Source organism: Athene noctua, chromosome 3 (genome assembly GCF_965140245.1).
Source record: "Athene noctua chromosome 3, bAthNoc1.hap1.1, whole genome shotgun sequence".
NCBI classification, from domain to species: Eukaryota; Metazoa; Chordata; class Aves; order Strigiformes; family Strigidae; genus Athene; species Athene noctua.
In genome coordinates, this window is record NC_134039.1 from 53191625 (window position 1) to 53219306 (window position 27682).

General features: G+C 40.0%; 1 protein-coding gene across 2 annotated transcripts; it reads left to right on the forward strand.

Annotated features, from left to right (window-relative positions):
* The first annotated feature begins 3649 nt into the window (after nucleotides 1-3649).
* SLC38A4 (solute carrier family 38 member 4) lies at nucleotides 3650-26326 on the forward strand. Of its 2 annotated transcripts, none has more exons than XM_074902991.1 (16): nucleotides 3650-3750; nucleotides 7847-8077; nucleotides 8896-8986; nucleotides 9943-10058; nucleotides 13070-13143; nucleotides 13270-13362; nucleotides 14968-15049; nucleotides 15142-15224; nucleotides 15327-15385; nucleotides 15777-16055; nucleotides 16175-16254; nucleotides 17367-17467; nucleotides 18450-18574; nucleotides 21195-21339; nucleotides 22314-22411; nucleotides 23804-26326. In XM_074902991.1, exons 2-16 carry the CDS (start codon nucleotides 7959-7961, stop codon nucleotides 23903-23905), a joined length of 1647 nt encoding a protein of 548 aa, XP_074759092.1. In that variant the 5' UTR covers nucleotides 3650-3750; nucleotides 7847-7958; the 3' UTR covers nucleotides 23906-26326. The 2 variants fall into 2 exon arrangements, with proteins under 2 accessions (XP_074759092.1, XP_074759093.1); XM_074902992.1 differs by lacking the exon at nucleotides 3650-3750 and adding an exon at nucleotides 6280-6387.
* The last annotated feature ends 1356 nt before the right edge of the window (nucleotides 26327-27682 follow it).

The following is a 27682-nucleotide window of genomic DNA, read 5'->3' on the forward strand; positions in this document are numbered from 1 at the left end:
TATAGGCACACTAAGTCAAAAAGCGCAGTAGTAAAGCAATTAATATACTGTAAATTATAGTCCTGATTCTGAAGCTTGTATTTATTATATGGAATGCTGTTCCTTAAAGTGAACCACTTGAGTTTTATTTAATATTCTATTTTAGCTCTTCCTCAGTTCACTGTAGCCAATTGCAAATGCTGCTTTTCATACTTGCCCTCTGAAGCTCATTACTGCCAGAGAGACTGGAATAATCTTGGGGACAAAAGAAATTATGGTTTCGGAAAGGAAAAACAGGATGTTGCAGCCTTTTTTCAGAACATACCAGTTATTCTGCTAGAGGGAATTTAATACATTTACCAACTATCTTCAGTTTTGATTTGGAAAATTTGTGAGTATTAATATTTATAAAGAGTATTTTGGGGTGGATAGTTATGTATTTACAATGTATGTGTAAAGACAAAAAGATTTCTTAAGCCAAAACCTGCTGCTCTTTCTCCAGCAAATCTCCTCAATAGATCAGTGGACTGTTGAATTCCTCACTGAGTATTTTTTTTAACTTGTTTCTGATGCATGGAGTGTTGTTTGCCTAGCATCTGGCCATGTCTCAGCTAATTACATTCCTGTCATCAGTAGTTTTGAAGGCATCTTTAATATCTTTGTGTTTCTGCTTGTGGCACTAAGCAGTTTCATACACTCATCAGAACACCGATTGGAATGGTCGGTTGGAGGACAGCTGGTCCAGTGACCTTCCACAAAGCAGGGCTGCCACAAACACCAGGTCAGCTCAGACATGGCTTTGCCTTGCAGAGTCTAAAAAACCTTCACAGACATGACTCTGCATCCTCTGCTCCCTCAGCAACATGTTCCCGAGTTGCACTACTATTCTGCTGATGTCCAGCCTAAACCTCCCACACTCTGGTACATGGCTCCTGCCCCATCCCATGTCTGGCTGTCTGGCTCTACTAAGAAGAGAGTCACCTTTCTAATCACCCTCCAATTAGCTATAGCTTGCTCTCGTGCTCCCCCTTATCTCCCCCTCTGCCAGCTTAAACAAGCCTTGTTATCCCAACTTTTTCTATTCCAAAAAATCCAAGTGTTTTAGTCCAGCTGAAATGATGTGGCTCCTTGGATATGCAGGATCTGGGTGAGAATTCAGGGTGTTTGAGAGGCAGGAAATGACATTACTGAGGTGACTGTTGGAGTTTGTAATACGATCCCACAAATTGAGAAAGAAGAGATTTATTCAGAAGCTTTGGAGGATGGGTGGTTGGTCAAAAGCAGTATACTTGGTCCTCCTTTGAATATAAGAGAAGTTACTCTGGCTGCAGAGTATCATAGACATGTCTCACAGAAAGCTAGTGTCAGCTACAAACAGACACGAGTGTGATGAATATCACAAGGCTGTGCTTTCTTTTGTTCACTGTTTCCAACATTATAATCAAGAATTTAATCCTATTCTTTGCCAGAAAACAAGAAATTATATTTTCGTCTTTAAACTCTCGCAGGATGTCAGTAATTCTAGCAAATACAAAGTTTTCTTTAGAAATAGTGAAATCGAATACAGACATGAGGAATGCAGAACAGAAAGGCCTCTGCAGTCCTAGGGTTAGAATGTGTCTCCCTTCAGTCTGAAGATCAGACACCAACATTTGCTCAGCTGAGAGAAGTCCTTCCTGGTGAAAATTAAGCAGTGCTTTCTAGTTGGGGATAGGCAGAAGGAACTGGCAGTGTCAAGAAACCTCATGTTAATACAGCTGGTTCCTTCTCTGCAGACAAAATTGCCTACAAGCATGTGGACAGTTTATGTCAGCCCCCCTTGCCCGTACACCTTATGCTGCCTGGCATCTTTGGGGCATCAGGTGCTGGGTCAGGGGTACTGCTGAGCACTGTCAGTCCTCATGATTCCATTCCTCCATGCACCGAGGAAAGACCCACCCAAGTAAGTACCCTGATGTGGCTGCAGAGTTGAGCCATGCTGCTAAGGCTCAATGGGTATCAGACATAGACATTGATATCTGTGATATTTGAAAAGGAAACAAACTCTAATCTTGATTACTATTTTTTTAATCAGGTTCAAAATATGTATCAGAAGTAATTTTCACAGCTGTTGTTGACTTGTTAGTACATCTGTCTCCAAATCTCCCTGCTGTTTGCTATATGGTTTGCAATCTTATTTTCATTTGTTTAAAGAAATGTTTTTTTCTCCCCTGTCATTACATGAGACATCCACATGAACAACAGTGCAACAAAAAATCTGCCTATACCCACAGTCCTGTCAAGTGTGCAAAGCAAACAAGCACAAATGGAGCAGGACTGCCTTCCCCAGTCCCTCCTGCAGTTCTGCTCCTCTCATCCTAGAAATGGTATAAAACAGCTTGGTGCCAAACCACAGCTGAGAACTGCTTTAATTCATTAAGACACCTATTCTTTGTCATATTCTATAGCAGGAGAGCTTGTTTCCCTCATTAGGCCAGCTGATACAATGGAAAATATGGCCAGCTTTCAGACTTCCAAGTCTGTTATCTAGTCTAAGCCCAAAAATGTGTTCGTTTTTCCAACTATGAGATAGGTTTAAAGCAAGATAGGACCTCCAGTTCCGAACCTTGCACCTCTTAATCTTTGAACTGTACTACTTTTGACATCGTATGACATGACAGGCTTTATGATCAGTCACATTTTCATGGGAATGCAGAACTGAGGGAGACAGAGCTTATTTTTGTTAAACTATTTGTCTGAGTCTATATTGGAACTTTTGGAGGGGGGAACCATAAAATGGCACAGCACAGCCAGTGCCAGCAGCAAGCAGGCAGAAACCCTGCTTATGGAAAAGCAGGGTTGGGTTCCCACAGGTTGTCACCCAGCCCGAGCTAAAGCAGTCTGAAGTGCTCTGCAGGGAACTCTTAAGAATTAAAAATTACATCCCCTCACTTGCCTTCCTGCCTTTGCAGTCAGGCCAGTCTGAGGGCTTTAATCACAAAGCCTACATGGGAGAGAGGGCTGGAGGGTTGTTTGGATTTTTTAATTACAGTCATTATATAATTGGATAAAAGGTTGTAAATTCTACACAAGCACATCACAGGTAATGAAATACTTCTCCAGAGGTGTATAGTGCCATTAAATGAGTAACATTTGTCATTTAACATATACCTCTACAATTGTAATGACAGTAAATATTTCAACTGGGAAACTAAGGTACAGGTCAACCAGCCTATTTAAAAGCACACACTTCCAAACAAGTTCTGCCGTGCACACCTCACTGCAATTGCAAGATGTTGCTGTGTAGTTACAGAGATAAGAGCAGTGTGGGAGCCCTTAGGTTTTTTCCCAGATCCCATTTTCCAGGCTTATTACTATTGTGTTACTGCAAGCTTAATACACACGCATCATTCAAAAATCAAGACTATCAAATGAAAGCATGATCAAGCCTGGGTGAAGCATTCTGCAGATAGGCATTTTGTAATAGAGCTAAGCTCAGAGAGCAAATAGCTCTTGTAACTGAGATGTTTGCCCTCAGTGTGCTCCAATAAACTGATTTACTTTTCTTCTTTTTTTTTACCCTTTTTTTAAAAAGAGCTGACGCAAGTTTGTCAAAGGGAGTTGTTGGGGTGTAGCAGCTGTTGATTGGTTCATCTGATACACTCCCATTTGTCTTTAAATCACTGTCCAACTGCTCTAGGTTGAACATGAGCAAACTTTTCATTACAGGTGCAATTCCTAGAAGATAAAACCTGCTTAGCAAGTGAGGGAGAGAACCTGCTTGACTCAGAGGTAAGCCTAAAATATTTTTCCTTTACAATGTTTGATCAATGTATTTTAGACACTGGTCACATTTTTAAAAACCGAGAATTAGAAATTTAATTAATCTGTAAATATAAGTGCAATGTGAAGGATGTGTTCCTTAAGAATTACTGACATGGTAATTTACATTGGCAAATATCTTTGGTATTTCTTCAGGTATGAAATCTAGTCTTTTTTTTTTTTTTTTTTTGTTTGTAGAGCAAATCAAAACCTAAGCAAAAGAGAAGCAGCAAAGAGTGTTTAAAACTGACCAGGCAATTAAGAAATGTATGCTTGCTTTACTTTGCAGCCCTTGGCTAATTTCTGATAATTTTTTTCAAGGCTCTTGATTTGCTTGGCTAACATTTCTGTAAATAAATGAATTTGTGAAAGAAGGCTTTGCATTTCAACTGTTTATTTCACAGTGACAGAACATTTCATTTTTAAACAGCTGTGCAGACAATAATTTTATAAAGTCACTGTCATGAAGATGAAGAATCTGGCAAAATCTGCTAAATCAGATATCATTGTGGAGCTTACAAATCTCGATACTGCAAAACCCATGAAAATGTTAGTCATATTTGTGACCTGGCATTGTCTGCCCGATCATTGTCCATTCACTCAATGTCCTAACTGCAGACTGGACAGAAATCAATAACATTGTGAAATCCCATGCCAAAAATGTCATCATTTTCTGAATCACTGCGGAAAACTGTTACTTAATAAATGATGCAGAACAGTACCCTATACTTGAAGAGAAAAATAGTTCTATAGGGATAAATAGCTTCCCGCTAATAATAGGTGAATCTCTTGCAACCAGTATTTCCATTTTAATACCATACTTTAAGAAAAATATTTTCTGTTCAGCCAAATGCCACAGGAGACAGCAAAACTATCACCATATTGAAGCCAAGTTTAAGAAACACTGTAGAGCTAAGATTATTCATATATATAAACATAGGGGAAAATGTATTGGTTTTAACTAAAGAGAAGGAAAAAGAAGTGGAGAGATTTTTGGTTGCTTCCAAACTCAGAAAAATCCTCTGTAGGGAAAGGAAGTCACACAAGTTATGATGGGTTTGGATGCCTAAAGCAGAGTTTAGGGACCAAATTCGCAACTCTGAAGCAGAAAGCACTCAATCCCGGGGAAGCTAAAGCAGATGAACTTTGATGTTTCTCCTCTGCTATCATGTGCTAATCTTCTTGCCAGGGCCCAGGCCTGCCCGCCCTTGGTGGCCGTGCTCTGTCACATCATCACTGCCCTGGTGCCTGGCCATGACCCAGGAGCAGTCTTTCAACCAGCACAAACCCCTGCAGGGGTGCAGCTGAGCACCCATCTACCAGCCCTGGCCGTGGGGTTGCTCATGGTGCAGCATGCAGCTGTAGCCAGAACTTATTTTAAACAGAGCCAGCTAGTGCATCCCCTTTTTTCTAAATAATATCTTGCAGGCCAAGCAGCAAGCCAAGAGGCACATGGCTACCCCATTTCCTCTTCAGGTGAAGGGGTGGCAGTTCTGCCCATTCCCCCATGTTACTCATGGGGAGCAAACGCTGCCAGTACCTCAACATCTTCTCAAACCCTTCCATACCTACACCTTTAGGAACCTGAAGACATGGATTTCCACCAACTAAGGACCAGTTTTGACAAGTTCTGCTGAAGTTCAAATACACCGTTAGTTGTAATTACAGATATTAGTATTTGCAGGATTCAAATCTAATACCAAGACAGTTTCATGGGTCTCATCCTGCCCACATTTATGCCAATGTTTTCAGCTCATGGCTTGCAGACCCTTTGAGCTCTACCAGCTGTTCCCTAAAAGGTGACAACTGCAAGAAACCAGCTTCTCAACAGATTTAATTTTGCCACCTGAGGCTTTCCACCTTCACCAGAAGACTTTTAGGAATTCACAGATTAAAAAATAAAATGAAATAATTTTTAAATCACTGCTTTATGCAGTAGTTCCACAGCCTTTTGAGGTGACGCCCATAAATGAGATTACTTGTGTAAATGTTTGACAGGACAATGTCCAGATGATTCTTATGCTCTAACATGTATTTCCAGTCCATTTTTGCTCCCCTTTCCAAATTGTGTTTGCTGTGCTGCACAAACTTTCCTCCTCAGCCTAATCTCTGTGTAATTTAACCACTGGCAACTTTTTTGCTTACTTTTCCTGTGTTTCCCAACTCTTTGAAGATCTGTATTTTTTTTGGACTACCACTTCTGGAAAAGACAAGTGTTTCTCTGACAAGCGTTTGGCAGTGTGCACAGGGGAGATTTTGCCCTTTACCAGAACAGGGCTAAGCGCAGTCAGATTTTTCTGCCTGACTTTTACACCACAGATGATTAAAAATAAGCATCAGGAATTGGAAAGACTTCTCTTCTCAGACAGGGCAGTGTCTGCATTTGAAGACAGTTCTGTGAATGAAATCACAATTAGGAGGGCTCTGTTGGGGGTTTTTCTTATTGTCTTTCTGTGTCCTGGAGTTATTCATACCCCAAGCGGGCAGAACCCCCCGGCTGCTGGAATGCGAGTGCCAGCAGCTCTGCCCTGATGCCCAAGTCACTCGTCCCCTTATGCACACTCCTTGCGTGGCAGCTGAAAGGAGTAAACACAGATGATCTCTCTGGTAGGCAATCTCCTAATGCACTGTGATATTGCTTTTCCTTTTCAGCTGTGTGGTCTGGGTAAATGTTTTTAGCAAGCAAGGAAGCTGACTTTTATTTCTGGCCTGGGGTCAGTTTTAGCCTCTAGGACTGGTATTTAAAGTTTGTTTACATTTTAAATACATGCATTCTAACATTTTGCCACTACACGCATGTTTGTAGACATTCTTAAGAACAGCATATGATCATTAGCAGAGGCTAGTGAAGGTCTGGTCATTGAGCAAGGACATATCCATCCATAAATGCAAAACCAGGAAAAAGGCTATTAAATAATTGCAGGTTTAGTGTTACAAAGAGCCAGACATAAAAATTACTTGTTGCAGTGTCTGATATTGTTAGTATACAGTGCTGTGCTGCATTTAGCATGTGATATTTATGAAAATTGTAATGGATTCAGCCAGTGTGCCTGATTGCAACGTAGCAGGTAGAGTGCCAGCAACATGCGATCTGGTCTGTACTTGCTCTCTTCACCAGTGTGCCACTTTGTCTCCTCAGCTATGACATGGAAATATAAAATGCATCAAGGAATATCTTTGGGAAGGGAATAATATCATAAACCTGCAACATTTCTTGCACTGTGTTTTCCACTTGAATCTGGGAATGAGCAAATGAATGTAAATATGTATCTGCAGATAAGACTGTAACATAAAGCTGCTGATAATCCTGGAGGTGAAGTCCTCTTTGTAATTCTGGTTTGTACCGTTTCCTTTGGTCCATATAGAAATAGAGAGTTTAGCATTTATCCATATGATTTTTAAAAGGCAGAGATTTTTCTAACAAGAGTAAAGGCAGTCCATGTAATATTGATGTAATATTCCTGCATGAGACAGAGCTTTTAGTCTTGGGACAAGTAAAAATTAAACACAGATATACTGAAAACCAGAAACTGCTGTATCAGAATTGCACCACCTAAATATCAAAGAAGGGATCATACAGAGATGCTTACCTCTGTCAGATTCCAGTGAAGCAGCCAAACCTTCAAAACATTTAAATCTGTGACAACATTAATCTTACCAAAAATTATTCAAAAATAATTTCCCTTAAGAGTAAGTATGTTTTGAAGTAGCGGTAGGAAAACCCTGATATACTCCATTTCTAACAGCAAGCACTTCCACATCACCATCCCCTAGAAATTCAAAAACAGCAGTTCAAGAAATTATTTTCTGATGGATTTGTAATTTTGCCAGATGCTGGACATCCACTGTGCATCCATTGGCCCCTGCACTCTTTCCCATTTGAGGGGAGACAGAAGGGACAAGTGCTGGCACATAAAGGGACATTATGCTTGCCCAGAATTTTCCCAGTCTGCAACAGTTTCCCCTCTTAATGCTATTACAAAGAACAAACACAACCCCAACAATTCACACTGGTTTATCTAATTTGAGGAAAACTCTAATGAGTTCTGTTGTGTTTTGTTTGCAGAACAGAGTGTTCTGGCAGTCCCTGCATGGTAGAGAGGACCCACAAGCAGACGACGTGGTGCTGTTTACCCTGAAGAAGTGAGTGTGTGTGCTGGAAAGCGCTGACCACTCTAATGGATCGCATGGAGCTGCAAAAAGTCAACATCGAACTTGATGATCAGAGCAACAGTGGGGAAAGCCTAGAAGATAACTACACGGAGCTGGTTGATTCAGAAAAGGCTGCAATTAGAAGGTAAGCATTTAAATGGGAAGGCTGTTCTGTTAAGGCTAGAAAGCAGTAACCAAAAAAGCAAACTTCACTAATGGCATCTGGGACTCAAAAACATTTCCTAGGTAATGCGATGAATTTAGTGTGGTTGTTTAGCTAGTGTTTTCCCACAGCACCAACCATCTCTGTTCTGCTCTCTCAAGCATGGTGTGCCCAGCACAACAGGGGCAGCCCAGGTTCCCCCTTGCTGCCCACTGCCTGAAGCGACCTCTTCAGGGACCCGCTTAGCAATTTTCAACCACTCCAGCCAGATAGGACATGTGTAGATTAATATGCTCCCAGGGCACTGCTCATCTCCCATGGGGCAGCCCACACTCAGGCATCTCCACCAGGAACCCCTATAGCACCAGAACCTGGGTGACCTGAGAAAGACATCTCAAAGCCAGCCATCCTCCTCCAGCTCTCAGCTTGCTGAACCCCCCGGCACATACCTCCAACAGGGCAGCTGCAAGGCACTTTGTTCCTCAGATGTAAAGTACGTGCTCTGCTTCAGCACATTGCTGGCAGTAAGGCATTGTTATTTTCCAACATCTGCAATCAGATATAATTTGAAGATTACTGGGTTTAAAACTAAATTCCAAGGCAAAAAAAAAAAAAATCTATTAAACATGTCATTGGACATGAGAATCTCACAGGAGTAAAGAGGTTTTTTTCTGAAGGATTTTTAAATATTCATTGCAATGTCAAAGGAAAGTTTCCACTGATGACAAAAGGCACTACTTGAACATAATGTGTATGTCATAAGCTTTATCTAATATTTTCTTATTTTTCTTCATGTTCAGTGCATTTGCTAGTGATGATGCAGAAAGTCAGAAGTTCCTTACAAATGGATATCTGGGTAAAAAGAAATTGGAAGAATATAATGAAGAATATGTAAGTTTTACTCAATTTTAAGGGTAATTGCAAAGTAAATCTTATTGACCTGAATCTTTCTCCAAAAGTTTCAGTAAACAAAGTTACTCTGGAGCTTGATTGGTATAATCTTGGCTTTGGAAGAGTAAACACATTTTCTAACAGTTAGTGTAGCAAACCCTTTCTGTTGTCTTGAAAGCAAAACTAGGTCTTTCCTTCACAAGTATTCAGAAAATTCCTCAGATCATACTTGGACTTCAGTAGCCCCCATGTCTCTCACCTGAGATGTTCAGCCAGGGTGGGTCTGCACTCATTTTTCTGATAGAAGATTTGGTTCAGGGGAACTTTGTTGTTCCTATATCAAGTTAGAGCTGGGCCTTAGTGCATGTGCATTTGCATTGTTTGTTTCCAGAGTCAGTGTAAATGAATCCACATCCAGCTGCATTGCTTTGAAGAAAGGACATTCACGTTTGGCTTTACAATGCTGAACATTACACACTCAGAACACCTCCAGCTTTTTCCATGTGCAAATGGAAGTACAGCACTGGTTCCCGGGGGTTCATGGGGGTATCTCTCTGTTCAGGATTTAACTTTATTCAAAGTTTTCATGAACATCTGATTTTTTTTTAAATCAGTAATTTGAAAATCTGTTAGATAACAGCATGTATTTCTAGAGAGGCTGGCCAACACAGCCAGTTGTGGCTATGTCACCTCAGCTGCCTGTCAGGGATGTAGCTCTTTCCGCCACTGAGACAAGAGGAGAGTGGAAAGATGCAAACACCTACCAGCACAGCTGACTTTGGGGATAGAAGAGACTCCTTATGGTGGCAAGCACCTGTGACCTCAGGAACCTTGACAAAGCTCTACCTCTAAAGATCAAGGAAGCAATACAAGGGAAAACAGCAGACATGATAATTAGTCAGTTGTTCTCAGTAAAATGCAAATTAATTTTAATTTTCTGTTCTTGTTCTCAACAGCACCGGGGCAGAGCTTCCTTTGGAATGTCCTCGTTCAACCTCAGCAATGCCATTATGGGCAGTGGCATCTTAGGGCTCTCCTATGCCATGGCTAACACAGGAATTATCCTTTTCATGTAAGTACATATAAAGAAAAACAAATAGAATATAAGCAGTGAGCTAGAGCTAAAGTTTTTTTGACTGAGAGGTACATTAAGCTTGTTTTGTGAGCTGAAAAGTTTTGTAAGATCATTTGTAATTAAAACATTTTAGCTGCGCCACAAGGAACCGTCCACTGCTGACAAATTTTTTTATTTTTTCTTTTTAGCCCTGTTTTGTATCAGGAACACAACTGTAAATTGATACTATTCAGTCAAAAGCCAGAGGGGTACAACAGTATACTGGTCCTAAAATAACAACAATCTTACTGGTTAAGTTGGGATTTCAACAAGGGAAATAAATCACCCATAAAGTAGATATTTACATCATCCCAACTATCTAATCACTATGTAGAAATGGAAGAAGAATATTCAATGTAAGTCTGAAATAGCAGTCTGCTTTGAATGCAAAGGCATTCACAGATTTATTCAGATTTAATGTTCTCCCTCAAGTCTATTTGTACTCAACATGCACAGATGACAGCAATAGTATGTGGCTGACATACAGTATCTATACAAAATGGGTTTTGATAGACAGTAACAGCCACATGAAGTTTTTTAATCTATGGCTAACCTTTTAAAATGAGACGGACTATACAAAAAATAAAAAAACCAAGAACAAAACTTGGTTTTCTTTTTTCAATAACTGGTTTTAATTTTAACTGAAGCCTTGATATTAATCCTCCATGAGGCTGGAATAAAGCATGACAGTACTATATGACAATAAGCCATTACTGAAATCTAACAAGCCTTTAAATCAGGTTGCATGTCTGTCTTCATACAACTTCTTTCTTCTGGAGATTGTGTAACTATGACAGCAACAGCATTTGAAATACTACATGTAGCCAGTTGCTAAGAAGCACCTCCTGTGTTTCCAGTAGAATTTTTGACTCAAAATTAGTTGTAGATGCACCTTCACTCAAATTGTTTAGATCTAGTATTTATAGATACAAAAATGGAAACTGGTTCAAAAATTGACTGTATTAGAGTCTGAAAAATGTCAGATTTTTTTTTTCTCCAACTTTCTCTGAGCACTTGTACTAACTAGTATGGCCATAAAATATCACTGGAAAGAAAACTGTGATACATCAAGCCTCGCTAGGGGAAAAAAAAACCATTACTTTTGTAATATCTTTATTTTTAAGGCTCTGTTTTTTCACACGGGTGGCTAAAAAAATCTGATATGAGCCTAATGACATTAGCTCTGTTGGTGGTGCTAAAACAGGGAGTAATGCTAAAGCAACCCTATGAAATCTTAAACAGCAAAAACAAAGGACGTCTCCACCCACAGCTCATTTTCTTTTCTGTCCTACTTTCATACTTTCTGCATGAGAACATTCTCCCTTCTGGTAGAGGAAAGAGTTTTATTTAAAAGTATAAAACTGTGTTAGGATATTGTTACCCCCATAGCATGTATCCACTTACTGGAGGTTCCTCTGTTTTCACAGATCATGACGTTAGTGTTAGCAGGACAGAAAAATCCCATCTACTAAATGGAAACTGCTGGACATTTATTTGAATTTATATGATGCTGGCAGAGTTGTCTAAATTTTTGTAATTTACTGTTCTCATGTTGCCCAAGTGCTCTTGTGCTGGAAAATGTTTCACAGGGTGAAGGCTAACGGAGGGCTCCTAAATTTCAGAAGCTCTCCAGAAGTTCTCTTTACATCCTCCTTTCCTGTAGAGGAGGTTTGCAATGGCACACAGCATGCACCAGAGCATCACTTCTGCTGCCTGGCATGATTTAGCAAGTGCAACCAGGATGGCTTTAGTTTACCACACCTCATGCATCAGGACGTGGAGACCATGTCTCTGAAAAGCAGCTGCATGATTAAGAAGGGCGCCGTCTTGGTAGGATACACTGCGACGTCAGACATGACCCTCCTTACCAAATCGCATGAGCCAACAGCGTGAGAGACAACCTTGCTCACATGAAGTCTGCAGCACTGTCTGTCTCTCTTGGAGAAAGAAAATTCAGAGAAAATTGTGGTCTCGTGGCCATCGCATGGCCCCAGGGCCTATGTCTCCTCTTAGACTGTAACTCATTTATGAACTTGGCTGTCAAGTGTCTCCCATAGCTATACCAAACCATGTGTTCAGTGGAGTGGAAGCTGTGGGCACAACCTCCTGTTCAGTCATGGAGTAAGGCACATCCGTATTCTTAACTGTGTCATGTTATCTCACATCCCCTTCTGCACCAACACTTGTGCAGGTTGATAACAAGACAGTGGTAATAAGATATGTTACCCACAGTGTTGTGCTCTGAAAATGTCATACAAAGCTACATTTTTCACCAGCAGTGCGCAACAGGCAGATAGCTGAAATCACATAGGATGTGAATGTTGTGTGGAAGGAACATGGCAGTAATCAGAATTAATTAATTCAGGCACCAGTACCTGCAAACAGACTAAGCTAAAAGAGTATGATGCAAGTGCTCCAACAGTAAACTTGCTAGTGTCATACCACACTTTAGCATTATGCAAGATTTCTAAAAGCGAAAGCAGGCATCTCAAGCTAAACTCCACATCTTCATGGTGACAGAGCGAAAGCCAAAAGTGGTGACTAGCCAGGAGCAGGCAGCAAAGTTGTCACAATCATGGCTTTAGTTTCTTTTCTAATAGCTCTGAGTAAGGAGAGAGATTAAAATAAGTGGTCAGTGAGCAGGTGAGAGACCAAAGACCTGACTCCTGTATAGAAATCTGTTTACTTCAGCAGGGTCTTGGTAAGATGTAAGATTCAGTCCTTGTGGAACAACACAGAACTGGCACTTACCTGAACTTAAACAAGCCTTGAGGGGCTCATGGAGTACAAGACTCACAAGTAAGCTACAGCTGTCAATTGTCTCTTCATTTAGCACTGGCAGTCCAAAGTACAAAACTTGCTGAAAGCTATTATGCATTGACTTCATGAGAATGAGCAAGCTTACCTTCAAATCAACTGAGTGTCTCTGATGTCCTGCTTGGGATTCTGATTTTTGCTTTGCCTTGCAGAGTTTTGCTGCTCAGCGTAGCAATACTGTCACTCTACTCGGTCCACCTCTTACTGAAGATATCAAAAGAAGGAGGTATGAGGATCAGGCTGTGACTGACTGAGTCCCTACTGCATGCATGTATTTTACCTTGGAATCCAATTCATCAAGTGTGTCCAATGCAGTGGCCCATGTTTCTTCATTTTTTTGTTTGTTTTTCAGCATCACTAATATATGAAAAACTGGGAGAAAAGGCATTTGGCTGGCCTGGGAAGTGTGGTGTTTTCATTTCAGTTACAATGCAGAACATTGGAGGTAAGGGGCAAGAGTTTTCTAACTTTTCTACAGAACACAAGTGTTTTCTCTCCTCTTCTGGCTAAATGGCATCAGAGAGGAGCCAGGTACATATATCTATACCATACTATAATAAGGAAGGACAGGAGGAATTCACCTTGGCTTGTTTCAGTTATCTGACACTTCAGTGTCTGGTGAAAGCTAGTCACTTGGGATCCCTCCATGACCAGTGAAGAGCCTTCAATGATGGCTAAAATGGCTTGGCTGAATGTCCTTAAAGACCTGTTTGTTTCTCTTCACTGAGTACAGCTCAGACTAGACATCATCTGCTTCAACTCAGAAAAGATTAATCTGACCAAAAAGGAACAGCACATGCTTCTGACTTCTCCATAAAAGAAAGGCTCTTCAGTAGTTCATTTTACAGCTGAATTGTCTCTTTGAAATGACAGCTGGGTTGTGATGTCTCTAATTTGTTGAGTGTTTAAGAGTGATTGTTGGAAGTATTCGTCCACAAAGATACTTCCTGTGAAATATCTATGAAGAAATATTCATCCTCTCAGGATACTGTTTATTTACTGATGTAAGTATTAGGGGTAGAACTATGCATTCATGCAACAAAACTTAATTCCTTTTGCTACCCTGGAAGAAGCCTTTTAGAAGACTGGAGAACACCATCTCTGAAAGCTCAGGGCATTTTGTAGTTTTTTCCAGATTTTTTAAGGAGAGGTAGTTGAAATATAAATTAAATGCATCAGCAGTCAATTAAATATACATAGAGTTTTTTGTGATCTCTCTCCTGGAATTTGGCATGTTTTGCAAATCTCCATTGACAGATCATTACTGTCCTTTTAGAGCAAGTTTGCTACCCAGACAGAGGTGGTCTACTGCAAAAGGCTCTTTTATTTTGTTCATAAAAGATCCTATTCCATGGTCTTCCTTTCCTTCCTCAAGCCCGGATATCAAATGTGGTTGAATTCAGAAAGGAAATATGCTTCCCTCCTAGAGAAGAACTGTTCCTCTAGTCCTGTTGTCTAGACTGATCCATAGGCCTCCAGAAACCTCTCTGTGGCCAATGTAAAATAACTGAAAAAAGCATGCCTTCTGGAAGTACATTTAAACGAGATGTATAGAAGTCCACCCTTCCATCAGGAAACCTGGGGCAGGGTTTTTTTTAATATGTGGAGTAGCGTATTAGAAGCAAGAAGCTAAAAATAGAAGGGATAAGGCAGATGAAGAGATTTAGAGGCAGTAACAACTAAAGTTACTACAGGATGTGGATGGACAGTGTCCATAGGAAAAACAACATTGACAACAGAAAAGCAAAAGGAAAAGTTAAGAACATAAATTTCATCAGAACAGTGATTTCAGTATGTTGTTAATTCAGTAATAACTGTATTGTATTCTAAGACTGAATGCTAGATGTCATTCAGGACATGCTCTTAACAATATCAAGGGAACATACTATCTATTTAGTCACAGTGTTATTTAAACAAAACTAATTTCTCTATTTTAGCAAAAAACTGGTTTCCCAAACTAAATGTTTTCCATGAAGTATTAATGGTTTTTAAAACAAATTATTTTTGTTGGAAGTACACTGTTTTCTCTGAAGGTGTTTATTTTTTTCAGCAATGTCAAGCTACCTCTTTATTATTAAATATGAACTTCCTGAAGTGATCAGAGCATTTATGAAACTTGAGGAGAGTTCTGGGTAGGTACCTTTGCCCAACCTGAACCTCAGATGAAAATTTTTCACTTTGATGTCCATCATAATGATTGTTATTTTTCATTCCTCCACTTTAGGGAATGGTACCTAAATGGGAATTACCTCGTCATACTCGTAACAATTGGGATTATTCTTCCTCTCTCCCTTCTAAAGAGCTTAGGTAAGCTTAATGCCCCACTTAACCTCATTTCTTATTTCTGTTAGGATTATGAATTTATATGTAGCTGAACAATTGTGGTTTTTTTTTTTTCTTGCTACCCAGGTTATCTTGGCTATACGAGTGGTTTTTCGCTGACCTGTATGGTTTTCTTTGTCAGTGTGGTAAGTGACTAGGTATTGTCTCTCTGCAAATACAGAGCCTGCAAACTGTGCAATGCTGCTATATTTTTTACCATGACAATTTAATGTGGATGTTAGAATAACACCTGCAAGTGAATCAAATCAGCAAGCTTATTGCCAAATGAAGCCAGAATAAAAAAGATCGGCCTAAAAAACCAAGACCTGAGAATAAAAAATAAAGCAGGAAAACTGCAGACACAGAGTAACAACAAATACTTGCAGGAGAAGCAGAAGTGTAGCAATTGTTTTCTTCCTCCCTCTCCTTCCCTTCTCTCTTCTCTGTTCCTGTCTATATTTCTGTTGGCATACCCTGGATGTAAGTGTAATCTCCTATGGTGGTACCCTTCCGATTACATTGTCTACTCTTTTGTAGGTAATCTTCAAGAAATCCCAAATACCATGTCCTCTCCCCATCATGGACCATGGCGTTGAAAACTGGACCACCACCAACAGCACAGTGCCAATGCACCTGGTCATGTTACCAAATGAGTCTCTCAGTTCTGGTGTGAATTTCATGATGGACAACACAGCTGGGCACTTGCCAGGCCTTGAGGAGCCAAAAGAAACCTCCCCCAAAAGTGGTGTAGAATATGAAGCACACAGCGACAGTAGTGACATGTGTCAGCCAAAATACTTTGTATTCAACTCACGGGTAAGGGAGTTTCTGTAGAATTTGTCTTTAGCCATTTGTGCCACAGCTAAACTGCTGCCTGCCAAAAAGTCAGAGGTACAGCAGTGACCATTCTTACTAATGGGAGCTTTATTTTACAGACTGCCTATGCAATACCCATCCTGGCATTTGCATTCGTATGCCACCCTGAGGTGCTACCAATATACAGTGAACTGAAAGAGTAAGGTTCTTAAATTTTGTCCCATACTTCCAGTTAAACATAACTAGAGATCACTTTCTACATGTTCTGCCTTGATTGCTGGTGTGTAGACAGCTATGATTTATTGCTTTCCATAGTAAGCAGATATTGGCTTTTCTTTGACCTACTGTCAGATACTGGTGACAGAGAACCACTGTTCAGATAGCTGCATTAATCGATATTTACTTAGAAAAGGGGGAATCTGGACAGTCCTTCAAATGATGCAGAATATACTGGGGAAGTTCATTACCCTAAAACAGATCATTCTGGTTTCTAATAATATCTTAGTGAGTTCTGCATCTGGGTCAGCTGCTGCTTATACTTAAGCTTTCTTGGGATGCCATTGGTTTGGGTGTCTTACATAGACCCTTCACCCAGTCTGTTTCACTTATCAAATATCAAAATCAAATACGCTTGCTTAAATCAGCACAGAGTTGACAGTTGGGAAGGGCTAAGAAAAATAAATTTGTTCAACAGCAAGAATTACACTACAGGAGGTTGTGCTGCAAAACTCCAGGAGGCCAAGACCCATTACCTCCTATTTCAGCAGGTTTAACCTCAGAAGAAACAAAAATTCTCAGCTGACTTGGGTCAGCTTCCAGGTCCTATAAGCTGAAGATTTTCTTACACTAAATCTCTAACCAAAGGATTTCTAAAGAAAGCATTTGACCTGCAGGAGGTTCTTGAACCTGCAGAACAGCCCTATGTAGATATAAGGGTATGTTCATACGGAGCTGACTGAAAGCTCTTGTCCATTGTTATTACCAGCCCTGCAATTTTAGCCACTTCATTTTTTATTTAAAATACAACATTTGATAGTATATAAATAATGATATTCAAAATAACACAGCACATTTATATGTTGTCACTAAGTAAGCAGTAGAAATAGAGTTTCAACACACTTTTATAAGTCTGTGCTGTCCTGCACAGAGCTGTGAGGCTTCAAGTAAAGAGCTCTGTATAACCAGTATAGTTGCTATGAACTACTAGCCAGCGAGGGGATGTCAGTAGAGCTATGACTCTTCAGAGCACTTCTTGTACAAATAGGGGCTTTATAAGAATAGCACTGTTACTGTCTTTCTCTCCTACTTTAGTCGCTCCCGAAAGCGGATGCAGAATGTCTCAAATATCTCCATCAGTGGCATGCTTATCATGTATCTTCTGGCTGCCCTCTTTGGATATCTTACCTTCTACGGTAGGTCAAAGCCCTGTTCTCTGCAGAATTTTCCCTCTCATTTTAAAGCAGGTGAGATGGTTCTGTCACACTGAAGTTCAAGTGTTCATGTATTTTCTGTGGGCCTGAATCAAGGTGTAAGCATTATTCAAACACAGTAAGTACTTAGTGTGTAACCTCATGAATAAGCGGTGGGACTTATCCAGCTGTCGGGCCACAAGTTCTTCATGCACAAGAGACTCAGAGACACCTGCTAGGTGGAACAGTTTTGTATCTCTTGGTTTTGTGAACAAGAAGCTGCTGCAAACCTGGCTCTTGGCAAAGGCCAAGAGTGACCATACTAAAAATACTCTAGTACTCAACAGTTTTACATGACACTATTAAGTGCTACCCACCCTGGCTCTGACGCCACTAATTCACCTTCACCTTATGCTGAAAAACAGGTGCAAATCATTCTAGTGTAAAAAAAATATGGATGAGCTAGACTAACCGGTAGGTAAACAGAGCAGCCCCTCTATTAGCACACCATTTTATGCAAACGCCACCTCTTTTTACCTTGTTAGTTCCTCCATTACAGCAGAGAAGTGAATGACACAGCACAATCTGCTCTCTACCACTGGGGCAGGAAGGCTCTGTTTGAGAGCTGGGACACCTGAGTGCAGGTCGGAGGGACCTGTTCCCAGTTCAGTGAGTCGTTTCCTATTTCGTATCAGAGAAATTATTTTTACCTCAGATTCCACATCCACTTAATCACTTTGAGAAAGTCATTTGAGATACTGGGATGCAAAGCATCACCTCGAAGCTGTATTACCCTCATTATCTCTGAATGATGGACTTGTATCAGTCATGCTGCGAAAATTCCTCTTTTGTGCCTAACCCAAAACATGTATCCAATGACAGCAGCTGGGCCAAAGCTAATCTTATCTGTCTGGAGTATAAACATCGTTTTGCACGTGCAGATATTACTTAAGTGATTCAACTGCTTTCTGTTTCCTTTTCGTAGGAGAAGTTGAAGATGAGCTACTTCACACATACACCAAAGTGTACACCTTCGACACCCTCTTACTGTCAGTTCGCCTGGCAGTGCTGGTGGCTGTAACCCTGACTGTGCCCCTTGTCCTTTTCCCCGTAAGTAATACAGTTGCTGAAGCTGAGATCACGGCTAGCCCATATATACACTGGCTGTATGTACTCAGCACAGACAGACTTTAACATTGAAGAAAAGTAAAACTAAGTTTTTATTTGGGAGGGTCTGTATTCTCATATACAGTTTGTCCTGAACAAGGACCGTACAAGTTAGGGTTGTAAACTTTGAAAGACTGAAATAAATCAGTCTTTATAAATAAATCAGACACAACTGTTCTGTCTCTCTTTGTACTATATTTACCAGAGCAGCAATGTAAGTAAGTACCAAAGACTTGGGGATATACTGAAGCCACTTAAAAGATTTCCTAATACAGACAGGCAGCTACTATAGCATCCAAACTCAAGACAGACACATGCAGCTCAGGCCATGCACTGTGCAGGACTGCCAGACCTGGCTGCCAAAGTAGAGGGGCAGAGACCCTGTGCACATCTTACATGCTTGAGTATGCGGAAGTTAAGTGCCAGAAAACAGAAACAGTCACGATTCAGACACAGTCAAATGTCTCAGCAAAGTTTGGAGCTTCTAGGTGAAGTTTACAGGGAAAAACACAATTTCCACAGGAGCAGGGACAGAAAGACACAGCAAAACAAACTGCTCTGCAGAGGGACTGACCTCCTCAGGAATCAATCCCCAGCTGAAGAGCAGACCTCCAGCCTCCTGAATGTACAGGACTGTCCCTCATGCCTTTCCAGGGCTGGAATGCAACAGGGGAGAAAACAGTTGATCCTGGTCATTTAGTTTTGAGAGGCTGGTGTGCCATTTGTATGGTGTGTACAGCCCTGCATTGTGCTACTTTTGGATTCCCAGCAATCCACATCACACTGTGGTGTTCCCATCTGATGAGAGCAGGAGTCCTGGGGTCCTGTTGCTCTGTTGTCCTGGATGCAAATGCAAGCTCTGTGTAGGTACTGTTTCCAGGCTTGCTGACAAATACCTAAAAACACTGATCACCATTCAAGGTTGCCTACAGCAGAAAAATTTCTGGTATAAAGCACCCAGAGGGATCAGTCCATCTAGCTTAGAGTGCTGGGATGCTCTGCCTTAAATGTCGTGTTTAAATCAGTGACTATGTGCTTAAATTAGTTTTAAATAACAGATCCCTCTTCATGGGAAAACAAGCTAAGGTCATTGCAGAAGCCTCTATCTGTCAGATGTGGCATTTTGCATTTTGCGTCTTTAGCTTTCTGTATAATCATTTTATATCTGAATAGTGAGCAAAGGCTTAGCAGTTACATACCACAGCACTAATTGCTCTATTAAAAGAACTCCCCAGAAAATATCTTTTGCTTGTAAACCAGCATATCAAGCAATTTTATACGACCTATCAGGACAGCCAGCTCAGCAGATCTAATTACTCCAAAGAAGCACTACAGTTGTATCAACTACTTTTTTATGAACTACCGCATTTGTATTTCTTCAATTAGTCAGAGTTTAATCTTTTTTTTAAAAAAAAAAAGGAAATCAATGCATTGCTAAAAAAAAAATAAAGATCGAATTACATACCATTAATCACTGTAAAATTTCAGTTTGATAGCTTCATCTTAAGGATGATATCACAGCAGGAACAATGCACAAGATGTTGACAATAAATGAACAGGAATGCAGGCAGCAGTTCTTCAGTGGAATAAGGCTGGTTTACACCAACTCAGTGGCTGAAGAAAATTTTTTCAACCTGCCTCCCTCTTCCTAATATTGGCTTACATCAACCTGAAAAAGATAAAATGCAAAATTCATTCTCTGTTTTTAAACATGGGCTCCAAGTCTGACAGAACCCCATACATTTATTGAATTGCCAGATTCATCCAGAAACAGTTGTCTGCTATTTTAAAACAACCAAACAGAAGTTTCTAGCTTTTTTCAATGTAAAAACTTTTTTTTTCAACTTCTACATTTCAAATGTTTTAAGTTAATCAACAGTACTTCAGAGCAGCACTATCTCCAGCCACCAAAGGGATTTGCTCTTCACCTTTTTCCTACTTACCATCTTTGCTGATGAAAAAGCAGAAAAACTCTCTCTGTGTTATGAGAAAGTCAGCAAAGTGAAAAGGATCCTCTGTAATAGCTTTTAAAATTATAATTTTCAAGTGCTATTGAAAAATATACTTTTGAGAGACATGTATATGTACATGTATATATTTAATGAAAGTAAAACAACAGCTTCTTTCTTCTCTAAGAAAAGTAAATTATAGAACTCTTGTGGGATTTTCAGAGGGATCAGGTTCAAGAATACAGCAACTTATATTTCACCCATGCATTTTTTGCCTGCTGATTAGTATTCATAGTGGGGGTTTCTTTGGGGTTTTTTTGCTGATATTAGCATCTTTCAGTTGAACAGATTTCATATCCCTGATTTTACACCCTATTTACTTGATTTTCTTCTACACTGCAAATATTTGAGTTTCTGCATTAAACTGTGAGCCCAGTACTCAAAAACCTATATCACAGTGAGATTACATTAAGGGAATCAAAGACTGAAAACACATTTCTTAAGTCAGAATTTCTCACAGAAAAAGTAACTAGCATAGATCACTTCAAAAAAAAAAAAAAAAAAAAGATAAATTAATTGCTGTTTTACTTTCCCTGCTCGTTTTCATCTTACAGATCCGTTCATCTATCAGTGCATTGTTGTTTCCCAAAAGGCCATTCAGCTGGATAAGACATTTCCTGATTGCAGCAGTAATTCTTGCTTTTAATGACCTGCTTGTAATTTTTGTCCCAACTATTAAAGATATCTTCGGATTTATTGGTAGGTTTCATAAATACTTTTTGTTCACTCTGTTAATCCTCTCCCCAATATATCTACATTCATGGGCTGAATGACAGTCTCTGTTTAGGTCTTGCAGTAGAGTAATACAAATGCAGATTAAAGTTAAAAAGGGAAATGAAAATTTCCAAACAGCTGACAGACAAAGTTAAACGCTACCCAACTTTGTTGCTACCTTGCATGAGGCACAAGGAATCCAATAATCTAGTATAAAAACTGGTGAGGAATTCCCACGTTGCCAAAAAGGGCATTAAGTGCATGTGGAGGAGAGGGAAATCACCTCTGGTTTTCAAGCATCTGTAACTTGGACAAAACGTATTGACTTCCAAACTGTGATGTTAGAAGGAGAAAGGTGACACATTTCTTTCGACATTCACATTTCTCTCCCTACTTCTTTCTTTTGGTCAGTTTTGGCCTCTGACCAAAGAAGTCCATGAAAAGCCTCTATGCTCTGAGCTGCTTGAGGACTTGGGGATGCAGATGCCCTTGAGAAAGACACCTCCATGGGGTTTCTGGCTTTTACATATTTTTGTACTCCACGCAGGCAGCCAATTTGCTCCTCCCTGCCTTTTACACCCGGACTCTGCTGAGAGGAGAGGAATTGGCATTTCCAGGCCATGGGTCATCCACCCTCTTTTCTACACCTGCTTCCCAGGGTCATCCTGCCCTGGAAGTACCTGTTTATCCTTGCTTCACCAGCTCACATGTAAACCTCCATATCACGGGCAGCCATGCTGGTTTGAACAAACCCTCCCAGTACCAAGTGCCTCTTCAGGCCCCAAGCACTCATGTAAGTGTTTGGACATCTAAAGCTTTGCACAAATGCTGTCTACAGAGAAAGCCTTTTGCGCAGCGGGGCTTGGAAGAGCAGCTGCCTCCCCACAGGCGCTTTTGCAGGTGCACCACATTGCTAGAGTGTCAGATGGCATGGTAGTCAGCTCTGCTTTCTCTTCCAGGTGCCTCTTCTGCTACAATGCTGATTTTCATCCTCCCTGCTGCCTTCTACCTGCGTCTGGTTGAGAAGGAGCCCCTGAGGTCTCCCCAGAAGATTGGGGTAAGGGAGCTGGCATCAATTGCAAAAAGGATGGGAGGGTGTGTGCTTTCTGCTGGTCTCAAACCTTTGACTTGCAACATCTGGCAGTGGCTCATAAAGGGTAGTGTCTCATGCAAAGTTCAGGTCAGGCAGTGGGATTCACCTTAGCATGGAGAGGCCAAAGCCTTTAGCGCCCTACTGCTACTGGTACGCAACAGGAGGTGTCTAGGTTAAAGTGTGACTTAAATCACTAGAAAAAGGCATTTATTTAATCTGATCGAAGATCTAGTTAACACCTGCACTTTCATAAATAACACCAAGAGAGCATATAAGGAGCTGTTGGTTCATGCTAGAAGGCCATCTGTGGATTAACAGGAAGTTTTGAGGTCAAGGTTAAGAAGGATGTTGTATTGCAGAGATAATTAAGTAATAGTGAATTCCCCACTGAGGTGGATCCATACACCTACAGGACACAGATATGAAGGTATATCATTTATACACAGTATATTTTTATATGTTGTGCTGGACCGTTACAGCTGTACCTTTCATCCTGAATATCAATAGTTATCTGCACATTTAACAATATTATCAATGAGATGTCCTTTGAAAATTTAATCTGAAAAGTTATTAGTGAAATATATATGGGGGCACATAGTGTAAAGAGATATGCATATGTACATCTATATATATGTTCACAAAAAACATGGAAGTTCAACCGATACATACTGTAAGTATAAAAGAAAAGGTTTGTTAGCATAAAAAGATTTCTGATTATGACTTTTGGAGCTGTTATTATAGAGAGTCTGTGAATATTTGTTCATGTCTCTTTGTTCATTCTTCATGTTGCTGTGTGTTAGGCGTATCTAGAATGTCACGTCCTGCACTGAGATCACATAATTTTGTGTTGCGAGGCAGAATATTGTTAAGTGTGGACAGATTACGGTATACTAAAGCTCCACTAAAGCCAAGGGTGACTATAAGCACCTGAATCACTTCAATATATACAGAAATTACTTCAGAGAAGAGAGATGGGCTTACCTGTTTGTCTAATAAGGATGAAAAGGATTAACTCTGAAGCTGTTCTTGACATCAGTGACAACGATCATTCATTGAAAATTGGTCAGTTTTTAAAGAAAAAAGCTGTTCCTCTGTTATGTTTTGTATTATTGTTCATAGTAACAGAGTGTTTTTTTTCCAGATCTAGTCTTGTAAAGCCCGTCTCTCTTGAACTGGAATTCACACAGGACTCACTTTCATTCACATAGCCCTGTATGACATTACTTGGGTTTTAGTCACAATGACCCAAACTCATGACCTGGGTTTTACATAAATGCGGTTCCAGTGGGACAGTCTGTGAACTACGGTCTGCTCAGTCAGTCGCTCTATTAATAAAATTTCATTTTCCAATTGCAGGCTCTAATTTTTCTCATACTTGGCATAATCTTCATGATTGTGAGTATGACTCTTATTGTAATGGACTGGATTTACAATCCCCCAAGTTCCAGACATCACTAACCTGTGGAGACAACCGAGTGCTTTTTATACCATAAATATTTCTACTGTGTGCTCCGAAGGACACCAAAATGGGACTGTTATTCCTAGCTAGTAACTGCAGTATTTTGAAGACAGTTTCTGGTAAGGTCACTAGAACCCAATGGAGTCTACATCATCCTTTTCACTAAGGATCGTTATTTATGCATTAGGAACCTGAGCTTACCATTTCTGGCCAGGTGGAATGATATGTGTGATGTGGATGCTTTCTATTTTCAAAACCAAAATAACTGTGTACCTAGTCCTCAAAAATAGCTCGGTGTCACCCTTTTCAACCTCTTCCATCATGCTAATAACCACAGTTCCTAGAGTCCTGGAAAGGTAATGGCCAGAAAACCATCTAGTTCCTTGTTTTCTATCTGAAGCTTGTGGGCATGGCTGCCCAGCTCCAAGAGGAAGGGTGCAGTTTCTGTAGGGCTCTGAAAGGTGACTGGTCCCTACCAACTGGTCTACCAGAAAGATGATGGCTTTGACAAGCTTGTGGACAAAACTGAGCATCAGATTTGTTGCCCAAATTCATCACCCTTGGCAGATGACAGCTGTCGTACAGAATAAAGCTCTCTGGCACAAATTCTGTGCCGGGTCATGTGCTTGAACAGTTGAGCATTCGCATTGTGTTGTTAAAGATGCCTGTGCTGGAAACATCAGGCTTTTCTGCTGTGGGGTTTTTTTGTTTGTTTTCTTTACTTTTTTAATTCTTTTGTGAGCTTGCATCACTGAACAAGTTGTATCCTCCATAGAAACTTGTCTTCCATTCTCATGGGAATTTAAGGAGACCACAAGATGTGGCAAAGCACCCTATCCAGTATTGCTCGGTACTTGTGTATTTGATAAATGTTCAGTGCAGGAAACTGTAATTTGCTATATATAAAAATATATGTATTTATGTAAACAATTTTTTGTTTTCCTCTAGTTATAAAAATGCTACCCTGTGGTAAATGATTTTTGAAATTTTTGTATGTGTCACTCTGTTTTCATAGCCACACACTTAATATTGTTTTGAAGAAAACATATTGGATTGGTGGGTTTGTAAAAGGTTCATTTTTATTCAGCAGTGTTTAAAACATACCTGTAGCAAGCCCTAACGGTTACCTGTGTAAAAACACATTTGGATGTTTACTACTTATGTTACAATAAACTGCAAGATGTTTTCCTCTTGAGAATTTTTAATATATGCCTCACAGTTCTGTATTATCATTGTACACCATAAACCTGGGTAACTTGCTTCATTGCTCTACCTTAGCTTCTCTCTGCATATGCTAGCTTTCAACTATATACATAATTAAGGTACACAAAGGAAAAGACATTATTGACAATCTCAAGTGTATTATGCTATGCAGCTGTGCAAGACAGAAAAAAAGGTTAAGTTCTATGTTATATGGATGCTTAATTAACGCTCAGTACCCTCCAGACTGCGATTTTGGCTGTGCTGTGGATTACCCACTACATATGCTCTCTGTACATACCAAAGGAATATAGTTGGAGAAGTCACGTTAACTCCATAGCAGAGGGAATGAGTGCAAAGATGCAAATGTTGGTTTTAACACGCTTACACAAATCCAGGCTCATGTAATTGTAGTTTTCATTTTCCAACTCAGAAATCTATTGAGCACACACCTGTGAATTTGGAAAGCTATAAAGCGCACAAAAAGTGTCTCTGCTCACTCCTCAACCTCGCACAAAATTATGTGTGTGTATGTGTGTGTATAAATGTGTGATACTTACGGGTAAACCAGAAAGGCACACCAAATATGTATTCCATTCCAACTGCTGTATGTATGAGCAGTATTTTATGCTCGTTTGAATACTGTATCCTTAATATACTGGGGCACGCTTCTTCACGAACGCTAAGTCTGGCTTTACATTTTTTAAAGAAAAAGGTGCCAATAATATTTTTCTCTATTTTAAGTACACTAATTCAAATAATGCTGCATTATTGTTGCAGGTACTTTTAACATGGACTAGAGTTAACAATAATGCACTCACACACCTTTCTTCCTGCGACCATGACTGAGAGTTACGCGTATGGAAAAACTGAACTGTAACTGCATCTTTGCTTCGGAGCAAAAGCACATATTGTGACTGCAGCTGCATGTAGAGATAGAATTCATGTCGCCCACTTAAAATATAAAAGACCTCAAGAAAAATAACAGAAAAACTATGGAACAATGGCATAATTCACTGTCTTTTCACAGTGCAAACCTGTCAGTGTCCAAAACCAAAGTAGAGAGTCTGTAACACGCCCATTTTTCAAGTTAAAATATGTTGGTCACAGTGATATGCAGCTGCTGTGCACACTGTAAGGGTAGTATTGCATACTAACTTATTAGCACTGCTGGAAGTGGTGGATGTTGGATTTTCTTGCTCATTTTGTAATGTTGACAGTAGGCCTTGTGAGGGTTTTTATTACAAAACCATCCATGGATGTATAATAAATGAATTTTTCAAAAACTGTAGATCTTTTTTCTTCTGTTTTAGGCTAGTGGGAGAAGGAATTTATTTTTTTAAACCAAGCAGAGTCAAACTGGTAACCTTAACATGAGCATCATTAAAACTACATTCCTTTTAAAGAGAGAAATTTGTGTATCCCTGTCTCTGCATATGAGCAACATGGCAGCCCCTTCATTTAATAACCCTTTTACATACCTTATTTTGTATCTATTCATGGAGTTGCATAGAAATCACCAAGTAGAGAATGGCTGGCATTAAAAGTGAGGTTATCTGCGAGATACTAAATGCCTCGTTCTTTAGAGCGTGGGATTAGCCGGGATACACAGTATGGCAGCTAAGTATAGTCACTATTAGGAGCGTGCACCAGATGGTACCACTCTGTATAAATATACTTCCTATCACTGCAACTGTAGGTTTTCCTGCTGTTACATATTTGTCTGGTGTATAATTGTAGCCCAAAATATACGGGTCTATGAGCTGCTCCAGCAGTGATGAGCTCATGTGAGAACCACGCTCACAGACGCAGCCAGCATTTGCAACCTGCCCACTAATGAAGGAGGGACTGCAGACCTGCAACACAAACATCCTCCCTGATTTTCTCCTTCCCTTGTGGTTAGGTGTCCTTAATTCCCTAAAGTATCTCCTTTGCTCTGTCTTGATGGGCCTTGAGCTGTAAATTTCTTGTGGCAGGAGGTCACTTTAAATAAACAATTAAAATTGTGGCAAGTGAATGAGGGGAGTTAAAGAAAAGGAAAAAGTATGTCTTCAAGGACAAAAAAGAAAACAGTGAAAATGTATTAGAAATTTTAGCAGACATAGAGGTGTGTCATTAAATGGACATGAGAAGAATGCTAGAAGTGATATAGAAAAAACCAGAAGTAATGAATAAATATTTCAGCTCTGAATTTTTAAAAAGCCAGAAAAAAGGACATTCATTAGAGGGCAAAGTCCTCTCTAGTCCATAAGTAATATAAGATTATGTTAAACAACATCTATCTGAAAGAAGGGCAGCAGGCCTAGATAAGCCACAAAGCAGCTGGCTCTGGTGTTAATTTTCAGTAAACCCTGGCATGCTTGGCTAGTTCTCAATGTCTGACATAATAGTAATTAGAGCTAGTCAGCAGTTACTCACTAAGAGGTCTTGCTGGTGCTATAGGTGGAAAACTTCCATTCATTTTACTTGAAATTTCAATGGAAGTTTTACTGAAAATGTGCTATTGCAACAAAATTCTGGCAGAATCTAGGCAGACCCAAGTGGAAATCTGCCTGGTTTTCCATTAACCTGCCTGA

Excerpts from the sequence above, each read along its gene's own strand:
- SLC38A4 (XM_074902991.1), top strand. The coding sequence starts at position 7,959 with ATGGATCGCATGGAGCTGCAAAAAGTCAACATCGAACTTGATGATCAG. Across the intron at positions 10,059-13,069 it reads ACAGGAATTATCCTTTTCAT|AGTTTTGCTGCTCAGCGTAG; the intron begins GTAAGTACATAT and ends TTTGCCTTGCAG. Across the intron at positions 13,363-14,967 it reads TACAATGCAGAACATTGGAG|CAATGTCAAGCTACCTCTTT; the intron begins GTAAGGGGCAAG and ends TATTTTTTTCAG.